General features: G+C 34.3%; 1 protein-coding gene and 1 long non-coding RNA gene across 2 annotated transcripts; one reads left to right on the top strand and one right to left on the bottom strand.

Annotated features, from left to right (window-relative positions):
- The first annotated feature begins 3,424 nt into the window (after positions 1 to 3,424).
- On the top strand, positions 3,425 to 21,309 carry LOC147291172 (mechanosensitive ion channel protein 10-like). Its single transcript, XM_086237062.1, has 5 exons — positions 3,425 to 4,729; positions 9,025 to 9,148; positions 19,035 to 19,328; positions 19,830 to 20,032; positions 20,867 to 21,309. The coding sequence occupies exons 1-5, from the start codon at positions 3,531 to 3,533 to the stop codon at positions 21,135 to 21,137; spliced, it is 2,091 nt and encodes a 696-aa protein (XP_086093188.1). The 5' UTR covers positions 3,425 to 3,530; the 3' UTR covers positions 21,138 to 21,309.
- Positions 6,887 to 17,434, bottom strand: LOC147291173 (uncharacterized). The gene is made up of 3 exons (XR_015121212.1): positions 17,285 to 17,434; positions 9,048 to 9,110; positions 6,887 to 7,315 (listed from the first exon to the last, which is right to left on the bottom strand). It is a non-coding gene; the product is annotated as an uncharacterized LOC147291173 (long non-coding RNA).
- Positions 21,310 to 21,653: the final 344 nt, after the last annotated feature.

The raw sequence follows: 21,653 nt of genomic DNA, 5'->3' as shown, positions 1-21,653 counted from the left end.
GTGGCTGAAACCTATTTCAAATTGTATGGTTATCCGGAATGGCACCCACGAGGCAAGAAAGTGTCTCTGACTACTTCAGACTCTAAGGTGGAGGAACCGGTTCATATAGATCATTATGTCACTGCTTCCGGATTCGTTGTCAATTCAAGTACTTTATCATAAGACAGTTCAGGGGTAATACCACCTTCATTAGTAATCATAAACTGGAAAAGGCATGTAACAGACCCATCTATATAACCAATAAGATCATATCCCTCTAACATGGATTGAAATTGAAAATTCCATGTGATCAATTTTGTGTCATCCAAACGGACAGTTACTAGGTTACAAATATTGGAGGGCAAGGAGATCGAAGTAGCCATTCTCAACAATATTTCAAGAAACAGAGACCCAATTTCAACAAAGAACAAGAAAGATGAAAACTTGCAAGAAACAAAGCATGCAATAGCAAGTAGCTTAATCAAGAACCCAATAAACAAGCTAGGAAAACTTGCAGAAATTGAAGTGCACAGTGCAGTATAAAAAGAATCTTCAAGAATTGGAGAGACAAACGAAGGAATACAGAAGACGAAGATACAAATCTAGGGTTTTCTGTAATTGTGCAAAATGGAAATAGAGAAAGAAGAGAACAAAGACTAAACGGTGAGAAAGCGAAATCACCAGATTAGTTGCAGAAATCACATAAGCTCAATAGAGATCGATTACGATGGAGTTACCTTCTGTAGCTCTGATACCATGATAGCCATATAAGAAATTGAGGAAGATGATGTTGACTATTTAGAGAAAACGAGAGGAAAAGAAAAGAAAAGGAATTGATATTTCTTACTTAATGAATACAATCGATCAGCTTTAGATCAGCTTTATATACAGTACAAAACAAAGACAAGAATACCCTTCCTTGTCTTAACTATCTAACTAATTACATAACAGACTAACTGCTTAGCTAACTCATGATTAGTTGCCTTAACTGACATGATTAATACTGTAATCACTCACTAAGCTTAGCATAATCTCTATCACATTGTCATTTACTCTAACTGAAATGTATGTATTGGCATTAAAACCCTTAGGGTTAGCCCATATGTTGAAAGTGGGTGAGATACGAGTTAGAATTAAGCTAAGTCTAGGTTTCGATTCCTTCTAATTTTATACCAGTTACCAATTCATATATAATTAACATTGCTGATTAGTGATTAGTCAACATTAAACTAAAAATTTACAGCAAGCACTGGTCAGTCAGCATTTATTGAAAATAAAATTTGATACACCAAAACCCATATTACTTGGGTAAACAGATAAGTGTTCCACCTATAGTGAAGTTCTAGATTTTGGTTCAATAGAAACTTCTGACAAATGATCAGAGAGTTAGAAGAAATATATATACACAAATTCTCTCTGTATGTCGTTCTTTCTTAACTAAAGAACGAACATGAGTATTTATATGACATTTTGTCAAGATTTAGGCTATTTTTTATAGGGTTCAACATGTGAAGGTATAAGGTTCTATATTTTATTTTAATTTAGTAGTAAGATTTTTTAGTTTAAATATTTTTTAGTTTTTATTTTATTTAGTAGTAATCTTTTTTAGTTTTTAATTATACTGGTTTTTAATCGAAAAATTGAATTAAAATTTTATTTAATATGAAAAGACCAATTTATCCATAATTTAAACGGAGTTAGTAACATAAGTGACGGATTAATTGTCCCACATTAATACAAACTATTAAGTAGTGTTCTTCATCAACACAACTCTACATATGTGTCCTGAAATATAATTGGCCCCAAAGTATGTGTCCTATTTAGAATTTTTTTTTTTTTTGGAGTAATGACTCCTCTTTGTTTTATAAAACTATTATTTCGTTTGTGAGGGGTTTGAGAACCCAAGTTCTCACACCTTGTTTGTCCACTTGAACTAAATATTTTCTTAATTTGTTTAAAAGAATGAATTAAATTTTATAAAGGCTTATTATTTGGTTTACCCTCTGAAAGTAATTCGAATTCTCACATTATCCCCTGATGTTTTTTTCGTCTCACTTTACCTCCTAAAACTAATTTTCGTGTATCATTTTACCAATGTCCTATTTTTACAAATTTTAGAAACTAATTAAAAATAGCTCCAGACTCAAAAAATATACGAAAAATTTCTACGGACTCGTCTTGACTAGTACTAATTTACTATAGGGTCAAATTACCAATTTTTTCTCCGACTATATCAAAATTTTAAGACTTAACACTTTGACCTCACAAATTTTTTAGAAACACTCGAAGGGAAAATTTGTAATTTGATGCCATAGTAAATTAGTACTAGTCAAGACGAGTCTGTAGAAATTTTTCGTGTATTTTCCTGATTTCGGAGCTATTTTTAATTAATTTTCAAAATTTGTAAAAATAAGAAAATAGTAAATATAGGGTAAAGTGATACACAAAAATTAGTTTTAGGGGATAAAGTGAGACAAAAAAAATATTAGGGATAAGGTGAGAATTCTAATTACTTTCAAGGATAAACCAAATAATAAGCCTTTTATAAATATAAAACAAAAGGCATAACACAGTATTGTAGCTAGTACATGATTTCAATGATATGAGTTGCGTTTGGACTGGGGAAAATTTATGACCCAAGCCGAAACCTATTCACAAACGGATTGGGCGAGGCCGTCCTGCTACATTGAACTAGGAAGGCCCATAGTCCTGAAAATAGGATGAGATTGGGCAGCCCATACATGCCTAGACTACCAAAAAAAAAATGGAAGGATACGATTGTACATGTTAATGTGAGAAAAAAAATTAAAAAAATAAAATGTAACAAACTCATAATGTACGAAAACTACCAAAAAGTTTTCCTACAAAATAAATTGCGCCTTGATTGTTGGTTTTAGATTGTGCCCTACCTTTTACAATCCCATCATTTTGGTTCATAATTAATGCTGTTGACTTTCTTAATCTTTAAATTGATCTTGACCACTAATTCCACGTCTTGGTATACTGTAGTTGAAAAAGTGGTCCAATTAAAAAGCAAATTACGTATAGTAAGAGTACAAAGCTAACAACTATATATCAACCAAAATGATTCGAAACTGTACAGAAAAAATAAAATAAAATAATGGTCCATATTTAAAACGTGAGAATTTCACTCTTGGAGTCGGATCTAGAATTTTTATTAGTATTGATAGAGAGAGAGAGGAATAGGATCCACTTATTTGAACTTTTTGGTGTTTATGTTTAAAATGACATCGTTTTAATTTCATTATACTTAATTTTAATTAAGTTTAGCATTTATAGAAGTCAATGAGGTAGTAATATTAACAGTAATTAACACCGAAAAAGATCGGTACATAGAAGACCTCCGGATACACGAGGTAGTAATATTAATTAACACCGAAAAGATCGGTACGTAGAAGACCACCGGATACACTCAATGATTTCCTTCCTTCTTAATTAATGTTGCTCTTTTAGAAATCCCATAAAGAAACCCCATTCCATCTCTCTCTCCCTCTTATTTTGGTTCGTTCTGGGTTCTTTGAACTGAAGGCATGGAGGTCCAGAAGAGCAACACAGAGCATGTGGTAGTCACCATAGACGAACCAAACTCTAAACTCAAACAGTCACCCCAATCAGACCCTAACAATCCAATCCCACATCCCCCATCAAGAACCAAAACTCTTAAACGCCTAAACTTCTCCAAGCCCCGGTCACGGTTCGAGGAGATTAAGTACCCTTTGCCATCACCAAGAACCATCCCTGAATCCGAAGAACTCCAACCCTTAAACCCTTACGAAGACAACTCGTCCACGGACGAAGACGACGATGAAGAATGGTACGAAAATGAAGACTACGACGGAGAAGACCGAGGAAAGTACCGAAAGAAAAGGAAAACAAAGATAAACAAGAGAGCTTTGATTGAATGGAGTTTGTTTCTCATAATAATGACTTGCTTGGTATGCTCCCTCACCCTAGAACACCTCAAAGCGAAAGTGAAATGGGGTTTGGAGATATGGAAATGGTGTCTAATGGTGATGGTCTTGTTTTGTGGGCGCTTAGTCTCTGGTTGGGTTGTGGGGTTTATTGTGTTTCTTATAGAGAGAAACTTCATGCTCAGAGAAAAAGTACTCTATTTTGTGTTTGGTTTGCGCAAGAGTTTCCAAAACTGTGCTTGGCTAGGCCTAGTCCTAGTTGCTTGGATGATCATGTTCCCTGACAAGCACAGTAAGGTCCTCAAAAAAGTGTTTCGTGCCTTAATAGCTGTCCTAATTGGGGCCACAATTTGGTTGCTAAAGATCTTGTTCGTTAAGGTCTTGGCCTCCTCTTTCCATGTAGCCACATTCTTTGATCGCATGAAAGAGAGTGTTTTCCACCACTACATTTTGGAAGCCCTCTCCGGTCCGCCACTCGATGAGGATGAGAGGGAAGAGCTTCCTCGACGCCGTCTTCAGGCCTCAAAATCATTGCCTGCAAGGTTGAGGGACAAGTCCCATCCTTTGGTTAGGTCAAGGTCTAAGCAAGATGGGCCGAGGAGGATTGACATGGACAAGCTAAGGAGGTTGAGCATGGGGGGGAGGGCCACCGCGTGGAGTGTGAAGAGGCTCGTCAACTACGTGAGGTCTTCGGGTTTGTCGACCATTTCGAGAACCATCGCTGATTTCGGGAATGCAGAGTCGGAGATTACAAGTGAATGGGAGGCAAGAAACACTGCCCAAAAGATTTTCAAGAATGTTGCCAAGCCAGATGCCAAGTAAGTTTCTCACTTTCACATTTTTTCTCGGTGTAATTTCATTTATTTAAACTTATGCTTAATTAAAATTTTATTTCTTTCTAATGTGTAATATGTGTACTAACATTTATAACGCATAATTAAATTTGGTAATCCTAAAATTATTTATACAAATACCATGCATTCTGAATAAAATTGTCAATTTGTCATATACAATATTATTTGATCCTATATTGTTATGCATGTATTATTTGTGTCATCAAATAGTACAAAATTTTATTTATATTAACATACTCATAAGTGGTTCTTAATTTAGGTCATCATATTGATCCAAAATAAAAAGAAAATTTAGGTGATGATACCAATTAGTTTACCACAATAATGCTAAAGGACTACATATAGAATAATGCTATATTTACCACATTCTTATACCATATTTTTATAGGTCCATTGACTTTAGGTACCAAATTATAATGTTTTTTCATTTCAACTACTAAAACATTTATGTTATTTCACTTTAGGTACTAAATTTCAGTTTAGGTACCAACTTTAAAAAACATAGTTATATCGAACTGTGACTGTCTAACAGTCATAACTTTTTTATTGATTTATTGTTTTTTCAATATTTGTAAGACTTAAACTTTAATATTTAGTCTTTGGATTATAGGACTTCATCCCCCAAACCTAAATCAAAAGTATGAAACCTTTAAAAATTTTGATTTTTTATAAATTTTAAATAGTTACAACTGTGACTGTTCGACAATTACAACTGTAATTGTTCGACAGTCACAACTGTATAACAAACTGATTTGTGATCTAATCCAAAATGTTTTACTCTAGATTAGTACCTAAACTAAAAAAAATTAGTGTCTTGCTGCTTTATTAAAAAACTATTGATATTTGGTATTTAATCCTAATTTTCTATATTTTTATACCATCTTATGTGTCATTATTTTACTGAACAAAGTTTTTCTTTTTATTTTTGAATTTTTGTTTTTATCTAACACTACTGCTACAGTGCTACATATAATATCGATTACATGATATCTTAATGTGTTAATTAACTCTCGTATAATGTGGTAGGTTAAACGTGGTCTAAAAGTATTTGTCGCTTTTACATTAAGTGCATAAGACACTCATGGTTCATCATACATACAAAAGCATCGTAATGCTGGTCCCTTTCTTACTTTTGCTTTTATGAATTCTTAGCCTCAGGCCCTCAGTATTAATCACCTGATATCAACCCGGCCTCAAGACCTCATTAAAGTTTAGGACACTACTTAGGCACCCCTTGGGGGTACCCCCAAGGTCACCCCTCCCTCTAAAATAACAATTTCGATAATGTCTTCACTTTTTAGATCACCTATTATAGATCATTTCTGCAAAACATCAACTCAATCAGAAATTGTTTGATTATATAACTGTTGTTGATTAAATAGAAAAAATCAACGGTTTGGTCAAAAAATCACTCTTTAATTGAAAACCATCAATTTTTTCTATTTAAGTAACAATATTTATATAACCAAACGATTTCCAATTGATTTGATTTTTTGCAGAAATGATCTATAATAGGTGATCTAAAAAGTGAATGTTCCAATCATACGCCGACATTACCGAAATTGTTATTTTGGGAGAAGGGGTGACCCAAATATTTTCCTAATTTTTATACCTACTCCATGCATGCTTGACAGGTGGGTGCAACAATAGTGTGATTATAAAACGCACCCAATAATGCTATTATGGCCAACAAAAAGAAAGGCGACATTTTAATATATACTTTTACTTTTAATAAGCATCCAGCTTGATATCTAGCTCTCTGCTATTACCTGGACTAGCTTAATTTATGAGTACATGCATTACTATTTTAATAAGCATATATAATGATGTTAATATAAATGCTTCTTCACATATTTAATTATTTACTACAGTGTAAAATGTTCCTATAGTACGTTTTAATTACAACTTTATGCCTTTTGTAGCTAGCTAGCTAGGCCTTGATCATTATGATTAACAATGATCTCAATATAAAATTAAATAACTAAAAGGTGAAAAATACAATATATGATGAATATTGAAGATATGTAGGGATTAGTCGATTAGAGACTACATTCACAGAGAGAGAGAGAGAGAGAGAGAGAGAGAGAGAGAGAGAGAGAGAGAGAGAGAGAGAGAGAGAGAGAGATGCTATATGTGAGTGTGTCCATATATCAGTACGTAGTGGACACTTTCAGCAATTTATATTCAATATCTAGCTGGTGCTTCAAATTAAGTGGTGGCATAGATTGTCACAGTAGGGCACTAACTAGATTCTTTATTCACAACTACCAAATGGTGGGGTCTTGAATTGCAATTGCATTCAATCATTTTAGGGTATGCATCCATCACCCTGAAGATAATATACCTACATATTAGGGTCGTTCTTTTCTGTGTCCACTCACCCACAATGGGGGTGGCAGTGGCACACATGATGAAGGCATGAATCTGATGGCATCATTACTTACAAGAAGAAGAAGATATAGAAATGTCTAGAGCTGGTCCCTGCAGGCCCTTAATTTACAGCTGTTGGCTGTGTGGTTTTTGAACACCAAGCCATCATGGTCTTGGCCTCTTGGGTTTGAGTTATATGTGGAAAGTTAAAGAAGAGAGATGAGTTAATTAATGTCACCACCAATATTTATGCTATTAATTAATCATCACCATCAAATGTGTTTACCTATTACAATAAATTAATAGTTTAATTCATCGTGAGGTAATATTAATGAGGTAAAAAACTTCTATATAATGGATGCATATATATATACAGGCTCCTTCTGTTGAGGTATACCTCAATTTATTTATGTTAAGGTATACCCTGTTGGGGCCCACACGAGTTGTTTTGTGTCGATCCGAACCGTTCAATTTTTACATCTCCATAGATAGATCATCCTTGCAAAAAATTAGCCAAATCGGAAATCATTTGCCTATCTAACTTTGATCAAATAAATGGACGAACCAAATATTTTTGATGAAACCGTCAATTTGTTTTATCAAAATTAGATAGGCAAATGATTTCGATTTGGCTAATTTTTTGCAAAGATGATCTATCAATGAAGATGATTCTTGCGAACGGTTCGGATCGACACAAAAGGACTCGTGTAGGCCCCAACAAAGTCATACCTCAACATAAATAAGTTGAGGTATACCTCAACAGAAAGAGCCTGTATATATATATATTTTTTTATATTTATCTCTATTATCACGTGACTTATCATGTAATGTGAGAGATAGACATAAAAAATACATGTTTCATATATCGATAAGTAAGTTAAAGATCTAAGAACCATCGTAAATAATAATTTATGGTAGACCGTGGACCGTGGACCTATATATAGTTTTATAGTAGACAAAATGTGCATTCGGTACATTGTGACAAACTCTACACATATGATCTAGAATTAATTACTTCTAAGGACAAAAAAAACCCTTTACATTAACCATAAATACACCTAATAATATAATTAGGTTAAAAGACAATATGTGCACGTTAAGCATGTTTGTCAACGAAAAAGAGATTGTTGAGCACTCGACAACTACATTTCCATTTGCAATTTGAGTTGCATCATCATTTATTGCTCAATTTTTTTTCTTAATTTTCTACTTGAATCTTAATATTGTGGGATTGATTAGATTTATTTTTTTATAATGTGTTTTAGAAGATTATTGGTTGAAGATTTTAAATTTTTTTTATTGAGAATACGCAATGTAGCTGCAATGTTGTAATTACAAATACAATAAATTTTGTAGGTGCAGTTGCTGAGCACTTGGTGGTAATTTTTGTCCTAATATTGCAACCGGCTATGTATGTGGTTAATAAAATTACATTTTTTGTCCTAATTAAACACCCTAGCTAAGATCTAAAGATCTGTTGTAAATAATAATTACGGTGAATCTCATACCTGCACTTGTATGATTGAGAAAATCACTAAAAATGTACACTTGACACATTATGGCAGACTCTCATCTAGGATCCATCGTAAATAATAATTTATGATGGATCCCTGAATTACACTTGTATGGTAAAGAGAAAATGTGCACTCGACACACTGTGGCAGACTCTCACATATAAAATCTAAGATTGATCCTGGACCTACACTAGTATGGTGTTTGACACGATACTTTGGGCGTGTACAAATGCTTTTGGTGAATAACATAGTGTTTGTTTTGAGCATAAGTCTTATAAATTTGTTACGCAAATGAAAAGGAGTATTAAAAATACCTTTTTATCCTATCCACTACTGTCTCTCTTACACTACATATATATATATATATACTTACAGATATATAGAAGAGGAAGACTTACTACGGTTCTTGAAGAGTGATGAAATTCACACCATATTTCCTCTCTTTGAAGGAGCAATTGAAACTGGAAGAATTACAAAGTCTTCCTTCAGAAATTGGTTGGTAAGCTACAACATCAAAATCTTCTATCATATGATCAAACTTGCCAATCATGCATGCAGCCAATAAAATTCAGGAATATTAGGATATTAGCCCTTTAAACTAATTTTTTTATAGAATTTAACACCATTAATTTTTTTTTTTTTTAATAATAGCTAAAGTTTATATTCAAAATCTTATGCCACGTAGGATATAAATAATCTATTAGTTTTCTTTTATATATAAGTTTTGCCATTATGTAATTAATATATATTGATTTCAGATTTTTCTCTCCGACAAATCACTAAATTATAGGGAACATTAAATTACTAGAATTATGATTATTCGTATTTAAATATAAAAAGTAATAGATGTGTGAGTTTTTTTATATTAGAGATATGTGAGTTTTTAATTTTTATTGGAGATATGTGAGTTTAATTTATGTTGTAGGAGTTTTTTTTTTTGGTTTGATGTTGCAGATGTATTAGCTATTGTATTATGTACGTAGGTTCCTTATTAAATAATTCTAATGTAGGTTCCTTATTAAATCATTCTATTGTAGGTTTCTTATTGAATGATTTTGATGTAGGTTCTTCATAGTATTTTTTTAATGTAGGTTCCTTATAGAATTATGATAACGTAAGTTCTTATTGAGTAATTCATGTAGGTTTTAGTTTTAGTTTTTATTTTTTATTTTTTATTTTTTTATACAAATGTGTGTTCCTTTGTTGTTGTAGGTTATTTATTTGTTTATGAGAATTGTATATAGGTTCATTATTTTTACCTGTTAGTGTAGGCCACTTAGTTATTGTGTAACCTTATTAATACATATTAATTCTTATAAGGTTTTTTTACAAATCACTCATCCGAACTATACCCCGATTTGCAAGTCACCACCTAAATAAAAAATTATAACAAATTGTCCCATGAATGAAAAAAAAAAAAATTTGTAATCTATCCACCTCCATCCAAATCTGTAAATTTTTCTATTACAAACAAGGGTGTTCTAGTCTTTTCAGATTAGTTTTTTATTATTAAATATATAAATAATTAAATAATTAAATAAAAAATGAAAAAACAGAAAAAATTAAACCCACCCACCACCGCCAAATCACCACCACACCAGCCACCCTCCCCACCCTCTGCACCAGCCGGCCAGCCACCACCCTCCCCTCCTCCCAGTCCTTCTCCCCTGCAAGCCCAGCCCCTCCTCGCCCCCATCTCTCTCCCTCGCAAGTCGCAACCCAGCCCCTCCCTCCCAGCCACAAACCAACACACATTCACAACCCAATGCCCTCACTGCCCAGAACAAGAATTGTTGGTACACTGTGTTATACTAGATTCACAGACATAATGAAATACAAGTTGATCAAATACTGCAGACTAACAACCAGTAAGGAATAGAAAGGAAACAATACTCGCAGCCATGGATGTCAAGCCTACTCCTGGATGTCAAGTCTTCTCCTGGATGTCAAGTCTTCTCCTTTCACTTGATTTCCTTAACAGCTTACTCAATATGGGACTGAGTTCTTAATGCAAATCGTATCAATGAAAGCAAGGACTTGGTCCTATTTATATGCACTGCTGTAATCAAAAGTCCTCCCATAAAGGAACTACTCGATTACAACATATACATAGCTGTAGAATAGAAGTCCTTATTTATGTTCATATAGGATTCAATCACCCTACCTGGCAGACTCTTAGTCCTTGTCAAATTTGAATCAGAACTAGACTAGGACAACTGATATTGATCTAATGTGGCCCTTAACTTGGACTACAAGTATACTGAATTGTTGTTTCCTATTCCATATAGGATTAGTCCAATTAGGAAAACTTACATTCTCCCACTTGGACTAACCATTGATGAACAACAAGAACATTATGCAAGCAGCCTAAGCCTTCCTTAGTGATCACATAAGCTCACACTAGATCAAATCTGCTACATGACTCGAGTAATTATCAAAACACATGGAACCATAGAAAAAAATCTTGCAGTACAGAAAAGGCAGGCATCCCATGACTACCAATGCAAATTGAATAATTCCACTAGTCATCTGTAAGAACATAACACAATGTGCTGACTTTTAGATGATTCAAAACTATAAGCACAACAGTCCTCTTTAACGATTCAAAACAGAATCTAACTAAATGCTTTAATAAAGCTTATGCATTCAAAAGAAAACACATTCCTTATCTGTCAATTAATTAAATTGATCAACACAAATTGAAACTGAAAACTCAATATAATTAAGCTTCTCGAAATGACAGAATTAAAATGATGGAAAACAGTAAGTTGATAAATGATGCAATAACTGGTAGTGCACTATACATCATTTCTGCAATTGTCAACAACCTGATGAGTTCACAACTCGAATCAACCAAAACCAACTTGAAACAAAATAGGACAAAACTCCCACTAGTCTACTGCATCAAAGGACTCTAAGACCCCCATTCTTACAACATGTTCTTTAAAAATACTTATAGGCATAGCTTTAGTAAAGGAATCAGCCAACATGTTGTGTGTATCGATATTGGCCACATTAATCTCTTCCTCTCTAACCTTATCTCTCAGCCAAAAGTACTTGGGGTCAATGTGCCTTGACTTGGTTGATCTTCTATTATTCTTAGCAAAGAAAACTGCAGCTTCATTATCACAGTAAAGTGTCATTGGATTTGCTGCAGAATCCACTACTTGAGTTGCTAGGATAAAATTTCTCAACCATACAGCCTGTGTACCTGCTTCATAGAGTGCCACAAATTCAGCCTGCATGGTTGAAGTGGTTGTTAATGTTTGTTTTCCACTTCTCCATGCCACTGCTGCACCAGCCAACATGAACAAGTAACCTGAAGTCGATTTCCCTTCTTCTTTACTTCTAGCAAAATCAGAATCTGAGTAGCCAATCACTTCAAGTTCACTTGTTCTCTTATAAATCAGCATATAATTTTTAGTCTTCTGCAGGTATCTTAACACCTTCTTTCCTGCAATCCAGTGTGCCAAACCAGGATTGGTCTGATACCTGCCTAATATCCCCACTGCATAACCCAAGTCTGGTCTGGTACACACCATTGCATACATCAAGCTGCCCACCAATGAGGCATAAGGCTTGTCATGCATCTGTTCCTTTTCCAAACTAGTTCTAGGACATTGTCCCTTATGAAACAAGTCTCCCTTCTGCATTGGTGCTTCTCCAGGCTTGCAATTTTCCATAGAAAACCTCTTAAGTACTCTGTCGATGTAATTCCTCTGTGACAAACCTAAAAGGCCCTTTTCTCTATCTCTTTTAATCTCAATACCAAGCACAAAACCAGCTTCACCTAAGTCCTTCATCTCGAATTTCTTTGACAAGAAATCCTTGGTTTCTAGAAGTAGGTTCATATCACTACTTGCCAACAATATATCATCAACATACAAAACCAGAAAAATAAATCTGCTCCCACACACCTTAAGATAAATACATTCATCAAGTTTATTTTCTGCAAAACCAAAAGATGTTATGACAATATCAAATTTAAGATACCATTGTCTAGAGGCTTGCTTCAGTCCATAAATGGACTTTTGAAGTTTGCAGACTTGATTTTCATAGCCTTGAGACACAAAACCCTCAGGTTGTGTCATGTAGATGTCTTCCTGTAAGTTGCCATTTAAGAAGGCAGTTTTTACATCCATTTGATGTAATTCCAAATCGAAATGAGCTACTAAAGCCATGATGATTCTAAATGAGTCCTTGGTAGAGACTGGTGAGAATGTCTCATTATAGTCAGTACCAAACCTCTGTGTAAACCCCTTTGCCACTAGCCGAGCCTTATGCCTTTTCACTTTTCCATCTGCCCCCCTCTTAGTCTTAAATACCCATTTGCAGCCTATAGGTTTCGAACCTTGAGGTAAATCAGTAAGTTCCCAAACAAAATTGTTGCTCATTGACTGAATTTCAGACTCCATGGCAGCCAGCCAACTGACTGCATTTGCACTACTGACAGCCTCCTTATAAGTTAAAGGATCATTCTCATTTTCTCCAACATTGTAGTTTATTTCCTGCAAATAAACCACATAATCCTCAGATATTGCAGGTCTTCTTTGTCTTTGTGACTGTCTTCTTGGTATTTCTTCACCTGCTGGATCAGCTTGAGCATTGTCAAGATGGAGTTCTTGATGATCCTGGTTATGTATCACATCAAAATCAAGATTTTCATCCTGAACCTGGAAAGGTAATGGCTGATCTGAAAAGGATAAGGGATCTGCCACTAAACCAGTTACATTTATAGGTTCTTCTACAACTTCTTCTACCAATTCTTCAAGGAAAGAACCATTATAATCCTCACTTTGCCGTGGTTCACCATCCTCAATAAACTTGGCTTTATTGGTTTCTAAGATTCTAGTATGATAATGAGGGTAGTAGAATTTGTAGCCTTTTGAGTGTTCTGGAAAACCAATGAAATAACCACTGACAGTCTTTGGATCTAGTTTGCCTATTTGAGGATTATAGACTTTGGCCTCTGCATTGCAGCCCCAAATAAGTAAGTGTGATAAGATAGGCTTCCTGTTAGTCCAAAGTTCATAAGGTGTCTTAGGAACAGACTTGCTAGGCACTCGATTGCAAATGTAGTTAGCAGTCTTCAATGCTTCCCCCCATAAAAAATTAGGCAAAGTGCAAGTACTCATCATGCTTCTCACCATATTCAGCAGTGTTCTATTCTTTCTCTCAGCAACACCATTCTGTTCTGGTGTTCCTGGAGTCGTGTATTGAGCAATAATGCCACAGGATTCAAGAAACAGTGCAAATGGACCCTTGTGTTGACCCTTCTCATCATACTTGCCATAGTACTCTCCTCCACGATCTGACCTCACAACCTTAATGGTTTTTCCTAATTGGTTTTCCACCTCAGTTTTAAAGATTTTAAAGGTTTCAAGAGCCTTTGATTTTTCTGAAATGAGATATATGTAGCAGTACCTAGAGTGGTCATCTATAAAGGTGATAAAATAGTTGTTTCCACATATGGTTTTAATGGGGAAAGGGCCACAAATATCAGTATGTATAATTTCTAAGAGTTGTCCACTTCGGGTTGAACCTTTCTTCTTGGAGTTAGTCATTTTTCCCTTGATACAAGCTACACAAGTTTGAAAATCAGTAAAATCAAGGTCTGGTAGCAGGTTGTCTTTAGCTAGTTTAAGCAATCTCTCTTGTGAAATGTGACCTAGTCTTTTATGCCACAACATGGATGATTTAACATTAAATTTGGTTCTTTTAGTCCCCACATTACTCTCAACTAAAAAAGTTTCAGTTAAGTAGGTACACTGTAATTGCCAATAATCATCCACAAGTATGGCACATCCAACATAAACAGAATTATCAAACAAGGAGAATTTATTAATGTCAATACTAGATGTCATTCCACACTTAATCAACTTTGAAAGGGAAATCAAATTCTTTCTTATAGAAGGCACAACCAAAACATTGTTTAATTCCAAAATGAAACCTAAATCCAACCTAAGCCTAATGGTTCCTATGGCTTGAACTTCTACTGGTGCTCCATTGCCAACGCAGAGCTTTGCTTCTTCCTTACTTGGACTCCTCCTTCTTTCCAGCCCCTGCATAGAATTGGCAATGTGTACAGGTGAGGCAATGTCTAACCACCAAGAAAACACAGGTAAGTTAACTAAATTTGATTCTAGCATTGTAAAGACAGTTTTACCTCTCTTAGTTTCCCATTTCTTGTACCTATGGCAGTCCTTCTTCATATGACCCTCCTTATTGCAAAAATAGCATTTGAAAACGTTGCTTTGGTTGACCTTAAGGTTGGGTGGTGTAGGATTGTTAGAGGTGGAGGCTTTGGCAGTATGATGAGAATTTTGATCCTTCTTAAATCCTTGCTTAGCATTCTTGTCAAAATTCCTTTTCGGGTTTGCTTTTACCATAAGATTTACAGTATGATCACTCTCCTTTTTCAACCTTTCTTCTTCCAAAACACAGTAGCCAATCAACTCATTCACAGTCCACTTATCCCTTTGAGTATTATAAGTGTGTTGAATCTGACCATACTTAGGAGGTAAATCATTCAGTGCAGTCCACACCAAATAGCCATCAGAAATTGGCATGTCTAAGCTTGTTAGTCTAGCAGCCACATCAACCATCTTCAAAATGAATTCCCTTACACTTCCAGTGCCATCAAACTTCATGTTGGTGAACATATGCAAAAGGCTCCCAGTCTCTGCCTTTTCAGATTCCATAAATTTTTCAGTGATGGATTTCATGAAGTCTTTAGCAATCTCAGACTCTGGAATTCCCCCTCTAATGGTCTCACTCATGGCCCTCTTCATTATCAACAAAGAGAGCCTATTGCACTTCTGCCATTTCTCATACTTGGATTTCAGTTCTGGTGTACTGTCATCAGCTATCACAGGGCAATCCTCCCTTAGAGCTAAGTCGATTTCAGCTAAGCCTAGATAAATCTCTAGGTCTTGTTTCCACTTCTTAAAGTTAGTTCCATTGAGTGGTTCTATGCTAGCAAGGCTAAAAGATGCTGCAGAAAAATGAACTTGAATTTTAATGTTTTGAAAAGTAAAACAAGCAGAAAAGTCCCATGTTTTGAACTTTAAATCTGTCATTGTATCTCACCTTTGGGCAGAGACCACAAAGAAAAATAAACCATATAACCAGTTTCAACAGACATATCCAGCATTATAATTCTTTCAACACCTTTAGGCAGTAGCAAAGACTTATAAAGAAAATCATATGTTTGCTTGGACTGTAATATGCTAATTCTATCCAAGAATTCAAGTAAAGTTTAAACCTCCTTTGGGAGAACCATTTACATGATCAAGAAAGAATTACAATTTGATCTATTCCTTTTTGTCTAGAAAGTTTGAATAAAATTATTACTTTGGTAATACAAGTTACTAAATTTTCTAGACATTTATTCTTTGATCGAGTATCATGTTGCAGTATGTAGTTAAATGCTGGTCTGGTGGGATAATATGCTAAGCCTGGAAAAATTAGCATATGACAAGTTTTAATATACCAGAAGTTGACATGCAATATGAAACAAGAATCTCATGCATTCAAACTAACCATTCATACAAGTAATTAATTAAAACAACAGCAGCGGAATCCCAGAATCAAGATTAATTAAAACTTGCATATAGTTTGCAGTATGCTACAAGAGTCTTATCAATATGAATATGAATAACAACAACAATATATTACATAGCAGAGAATTAATGCCTTATTATCATGGAAGTCAGTCAATCAGTAATGACATGAAAAGATTTCAAAACGTGTGTGAGGTTGCTCTGATACCACATGTTATACTAGATTCACAGACATAATGAAATACAAGTTGATCAAATACTGCAGACTAACAACCAGTAAGGAATAGAAAGGAAACATACTCGCAGCCATGGATGTCAAGCCTACTCCTGGATGTCAAGTCTTCTCCTGGATGTCAAGTCTTCTCCTTTCACTTGATTTCCTTAACAGCTTACTCAATATGGGACTGAGTTCTTAATGCAAATCGTATCAATGAAAGCAGGGACTTGGTCCTATTTATATGCACTGCTGTAATCAAAAGTCCTCCCATAAAGGAACTACTCGATTACAACATATACATAGCTGTAGAATAGAAGTCCTTATTTATGTTCATATAGGATTCAATCACCCTACCTGGCAGACTCTTAGTCCTTGTCAAATTTGAATCAGAACTAGACTAGGACAACTGATATTGATCTAATGTGGCCCTTAACTTGGACTACAAGTATACTGAATTGTTTTTTCCTATTCCATATAGGATTAGTCCAATTAGGAAAACTTACACACTGGGCACAACCTCATTCAAAGGAATAGCTTTGGTAGAAACAGAACCTCCAAGAACTCGCCAACCATTTTCAGCCGAGGATGTTAGGAACTGCATCATATTCTTGCAGTATCTCAACTCCATAAACTCAAGTGAGCCTGCTCTTGCTTTGCTCACAACACCATTCAGTGGGGCTGAATTCTTTACACATAACACCACCCTTGAAGCTCCAAAGAAGTAAGCAGACCTGATGATTGCCCCCAAATTCTGAGGATCTGTAACCTCAGCCAAAGCTACCCAAAGAGAACCCTTATCTCGAAAAAACGAAAGGAAGAAACAAGAATTGAAAAATTGATAGAGAGAGAAATAGACCTTCTCAGTGTAGGCAATGACGGAGGCGACTCGAGCAAGGCCATCGGGCCCGATCTCAGGTTCCAGCGAAGGATTCAAACTCGAATTTGAAGCCATTTTCTTTCTACTGGAATTCGAATCAGAGCACTGGCTTCTGATTCAAACTCCCAAACCTTCAAAAGCCCACGCCATTTTCTGAAGCCCCTCTCCCCCCCAGCCCAGCCCCTCTGCGGGGGTGAATGTTTTTTTTATTTTTTGAGAAAACTTTATCTGTGGGTATACTTAATAAAGTTTTGGGTATGGAAAGAAAATTTTAGGGTATGAATAGTATAACTCTTAAACATATCTGATGTGGATTAAAAAGGACCAAAATATCCCTTATAATTTACTTGAAAAAACTAAAATACTCTTGTTTTTAACAGAAAAATTGACGGACTTGGATGGAGGTGGGTAGATTGCAAATTTTTTTTAATTCATGTGGCAATTTGTTATAATCTTTTATTTATGTGGTGACTTGCAAATCGGGGTATAGTCCGAGTGGGTGATTTGGAAAAAATCCTTCTTATAAAGACAAAGTATAGAAATCAATGGATATATGAGTAGTGAAATTTTTATAATGGGTGCATTGAAGTATATTCCGTAAAAATTTCTGAAAATTTCATATTTGAAATCAAAAGAAATTCATTGGCCAAAAAAAAAAAATTCAAAAAAAAAAAAGTCCAAACAATAAATTATGAGCATTAAAAGGAGCCTAAAAGTACCAAAGCTTTAGGAAGCAATAACAGCAGCTACCAACAATAAAGAGTCAAATAAAAAAAAAGTATGACATGGGGTTGAGGGCATAAAAGAGATTTATAATATCTGAATTTTAAAAAACGTTGACTAGGAAATATATATATGTATGTATATGGAAAGTAGGTGAGTTGACAACTAGTCAAAGGGGTTAATACATGAAAAAAGAAATACCCAGATTTTGATTTTAATGGAAGAAATATACATTTGAAGGAGATTACCCTAATTTTCTATAAAATTCATGAATGGCGGTATCCCCTCACCCTTTGAATTGTTCACTCCACCCCTTTTAAATTTTTGTTTACAATTGTATCTTATGAATTATTTTTGCTTGAATTTTATCTTATGATTAAAAATTAAAATTTAGTTCTAATGGCTACACTCTAAGATAAACAATCATATTGAAATTGAGATTAAAATGTGAAAAAAAAAAAAAAAAGTGATAATATTGGTTGCCGACCAAAGCAATATCACTTATGATGGTTTCTAGAGCGCCGATTTATCGGTACTAGTGACCAATTCACATTTTTTTCTTGAGTAATGTTATTTGGATCAAATTAAATGACCAAATAAGAGGGATCAAATAAGGTGTCACTTGGGGAGATGTGGAGATGAGGACCACCTCCCCAAGTAACACCTCACTTGGTTCCTCTCATTTGGTCACTTAATTTGGTCCAAATAGCATTACTCTTTTTTCTTTTATGAAAGTGACCAAACCAATTTTTGTTTTTTGTTTTTTTTCTTAGTTTTACCTAAGTAGGATCGAACCCCAACCCCACCCCGGCCTAAATCTAATCCTGAATTTGTGCCTAAAAAATCTAAAACCTAGCTAGTATGAAATATATCTATTCTGCTTGCTAATCAATAAAAGGAAAAAAAACGCATTACCCCTAATTATGTATGTATTAGATTTACATGCATTGAATAATTTACTAATTATTAATTATTAATTATAGTTGTGTGATATATGCATGGCTAGGTACATGCGTACATTGAGCGTAAAGCATTAGCTCATTCCTTGAACGATACAAAGACTGCTGTCCAACAACTTCACAAGTTGGCGAGTGCAATCGTGATTGTGATTATAACAGTGGTGAGCCTTTTGGTGATGGGTTTGGCCACAACCAAGGTCATCTTTGTGGTTACTTCTCAACTGCTGCTTGTGGGTTTCATGTTTCAAAACATGTGCAAAACTGTGTTCGAGTCCATCATTTTTGTGTTTGTCATGCACCCATTTGATGTTGGTGATCGTTGTGTCGTTGATGGTGTACAGGTCAGATATATATTAATGATTGATTTACTGTGGTTCTTGTTCATTATTGATTATTTTCAGGAAAATGACCAATTGGCCGGATTCATGTAGTCTGGTTTTTTTATATTTATTTATTAGGTCTATATAGTTTCAGTTTTTTCAATTAGGTTATTGTCAATTTGTCATTATGTTTCATCTACATTGAACAAATCGAAAAATTAATAAAATTATTGGACGAAATGTTAGTTCTTTATACTTTAAATCGACAATTTAAAATGACTTGATGCATAAAGAACTAATATTTTCGTCTAAGAAATTGTTGGATTTTTTTAATTTATCCTTGATTGTATACTAAACTTAATTAACTATAGAGAACTGATTGCAAAAAAAAAAAAAAAAAAAAAGTGAAACTATATGAATCTAATTAAAAAAGAAAAACTCAAACGTACTCCAGGGATTAAATTGGTCATTTTTCTGTTATCTTTTATGGAATTAACGTTTGATATATTTATTTTTGTGCAGATGATTGTAGAAGAGATGAACATTTTGTCAACAGTTTTTTTAAGATATGACAATGAGAAAATATATTACCCCAATTCTGTGCTTCTTACAAAGCCTATTAGCAATTTCAGAAGAAGTCCAGACATGGCAGACAGTATTGAGTTCACCATTGATGTCTCCACTCCAGTTGATGATATTTCTGCACTCAAGAAGGCTATACAATCGTAAGCAATCCATCTCATCTCCCTCCTATAATCTATTTTCAGTGTTGATATATCGACTAATTAAATTGCTTGTCTATGAAACCTTAAATCCAACATATATAATAATTAATTTGGCTACTAATAAAAGCTATTCATGTGATACCATAGTTCTATCTGTGTCAAGATTGTGGATGTTAAAACAAAATGCTAATAGGCCGGCTAGCTTTAGCTAGTTTCGCCTTTAAGTTATCCTAGTCACTTGGGCAAAATCTATAGGATATATGGACTTTTTACCAACAAAAAAACTAGAAATCTATAGGATGGACCAACATTTGAAACATGGATCTCTTGTCAATTTCAGCTCTACATTTAGAACGATTTTGCTCACTATCTTCATTTGATCTTTGGTATATAGTACTACCACTTTTTTTTTTTTTTTTTTTTAGTATGAACATATATTAATATTTCACTCAATGCATGTCATGTGTTATAATATTAATTATGATTAACTTTTTACAATAAATACAACCACACATAATTAATATTAACTATGATTGATTATAGGGAGACTTTCATTCAGATCCTTTAATTTTACAATTTACTGACTAAAGCCTTTTGACTTTTAAAATTCTAACTAAAGTCTAATAATATTGTAATCATTTCATGTTACATAAAATTAGTCCATTAATTTCTATTTTATATCACTGGGCATACATTGGATAGAGTGGTGGGTTACATCATAGTTAAATGTGATGAGCAAAACTTGTTCAGTTATTCTCCTCTACATCAAATTTTTTTGTCTCAAGGTGTATTTCGTTTGTGACAATTAGTGCTGTCTGGAATGCATATATGCAGATACATTGAGAGTAAGCCAAAGTATTGGAACCCAAAACACACAGTGTTAGTGAAGGAGATTGAGAATGTGGACAAGATGAAGATGGCCTTATGTGTTATGCACACCATGAACCATCAAAACTATGGGGAGAAGAGCACTCGAAGATCAGAGCTTGTGCTTGAATTAAAGAAGATTTTCCAAAATCTTGGCATAAAGTACCATCTTCTTCCTCAAGAGGTGCTTCTCACACAATTCAACTTAAGCAATGGGAGGCTGAGCATGCCCTCTTAATCATTAATTAGCAATATTTTGCTTAAGTGGCTTGGTAATTTTTACTTGATCGATCGATAGACACATTTCCACCTTCTTTTTAATTATCAGTCATGATAATTAATTATTGAAATATGAATTTTGTTTGTAACCATATATAAATATATGTTCAAGAGTGATACTTCATTTAATATATTAATGATTCAAAACTACCTACGTGATTGACACAACATCAACCAACATGATTTAAAACTGTTCACCAAAAGAAAATTAATGATACATCAAATGTCAGTCCTCAAGTTGAATCTAGAATTTTGATCAGTTTTAAGAGAGAGAAACGGGGCATATATAGGATCCCCTATGATTTATGATCTTTTCGGTGCTTATGTCCAAAACGTTATTTTAGAGTTTAAAAGCTAAACATCATTTTGGGTTGCATTTTGTTTTTTTGTTTTTCTTGATTTTGAGAGTTTGCTATATAAAAAAGTTTTTTTTTTTTGGCCAAAGCAACAGCAACACCAAAAAGATTGGTAGAAG

The sequence above is a fragment of the Dryas octopetala genome, chromosome 3 (assembly GCF_963921425.1).
Source record: "Dryas octopetala chromosome 3, drDryOcto1.1, whole genome shotgun sequence".
NCBI classification, from domain to species: Eukaryota; Viridiplantae; Streptophyta; class Magnoliopsida; order Rosales; family Rosaceae; genus Dryas; species Dryas octopetala.
The sequence above is the reverse complement of the archived record's forward strand: the minus strand, read 5'-3'. Positions and strand labels throughout refer to the sequence as shown.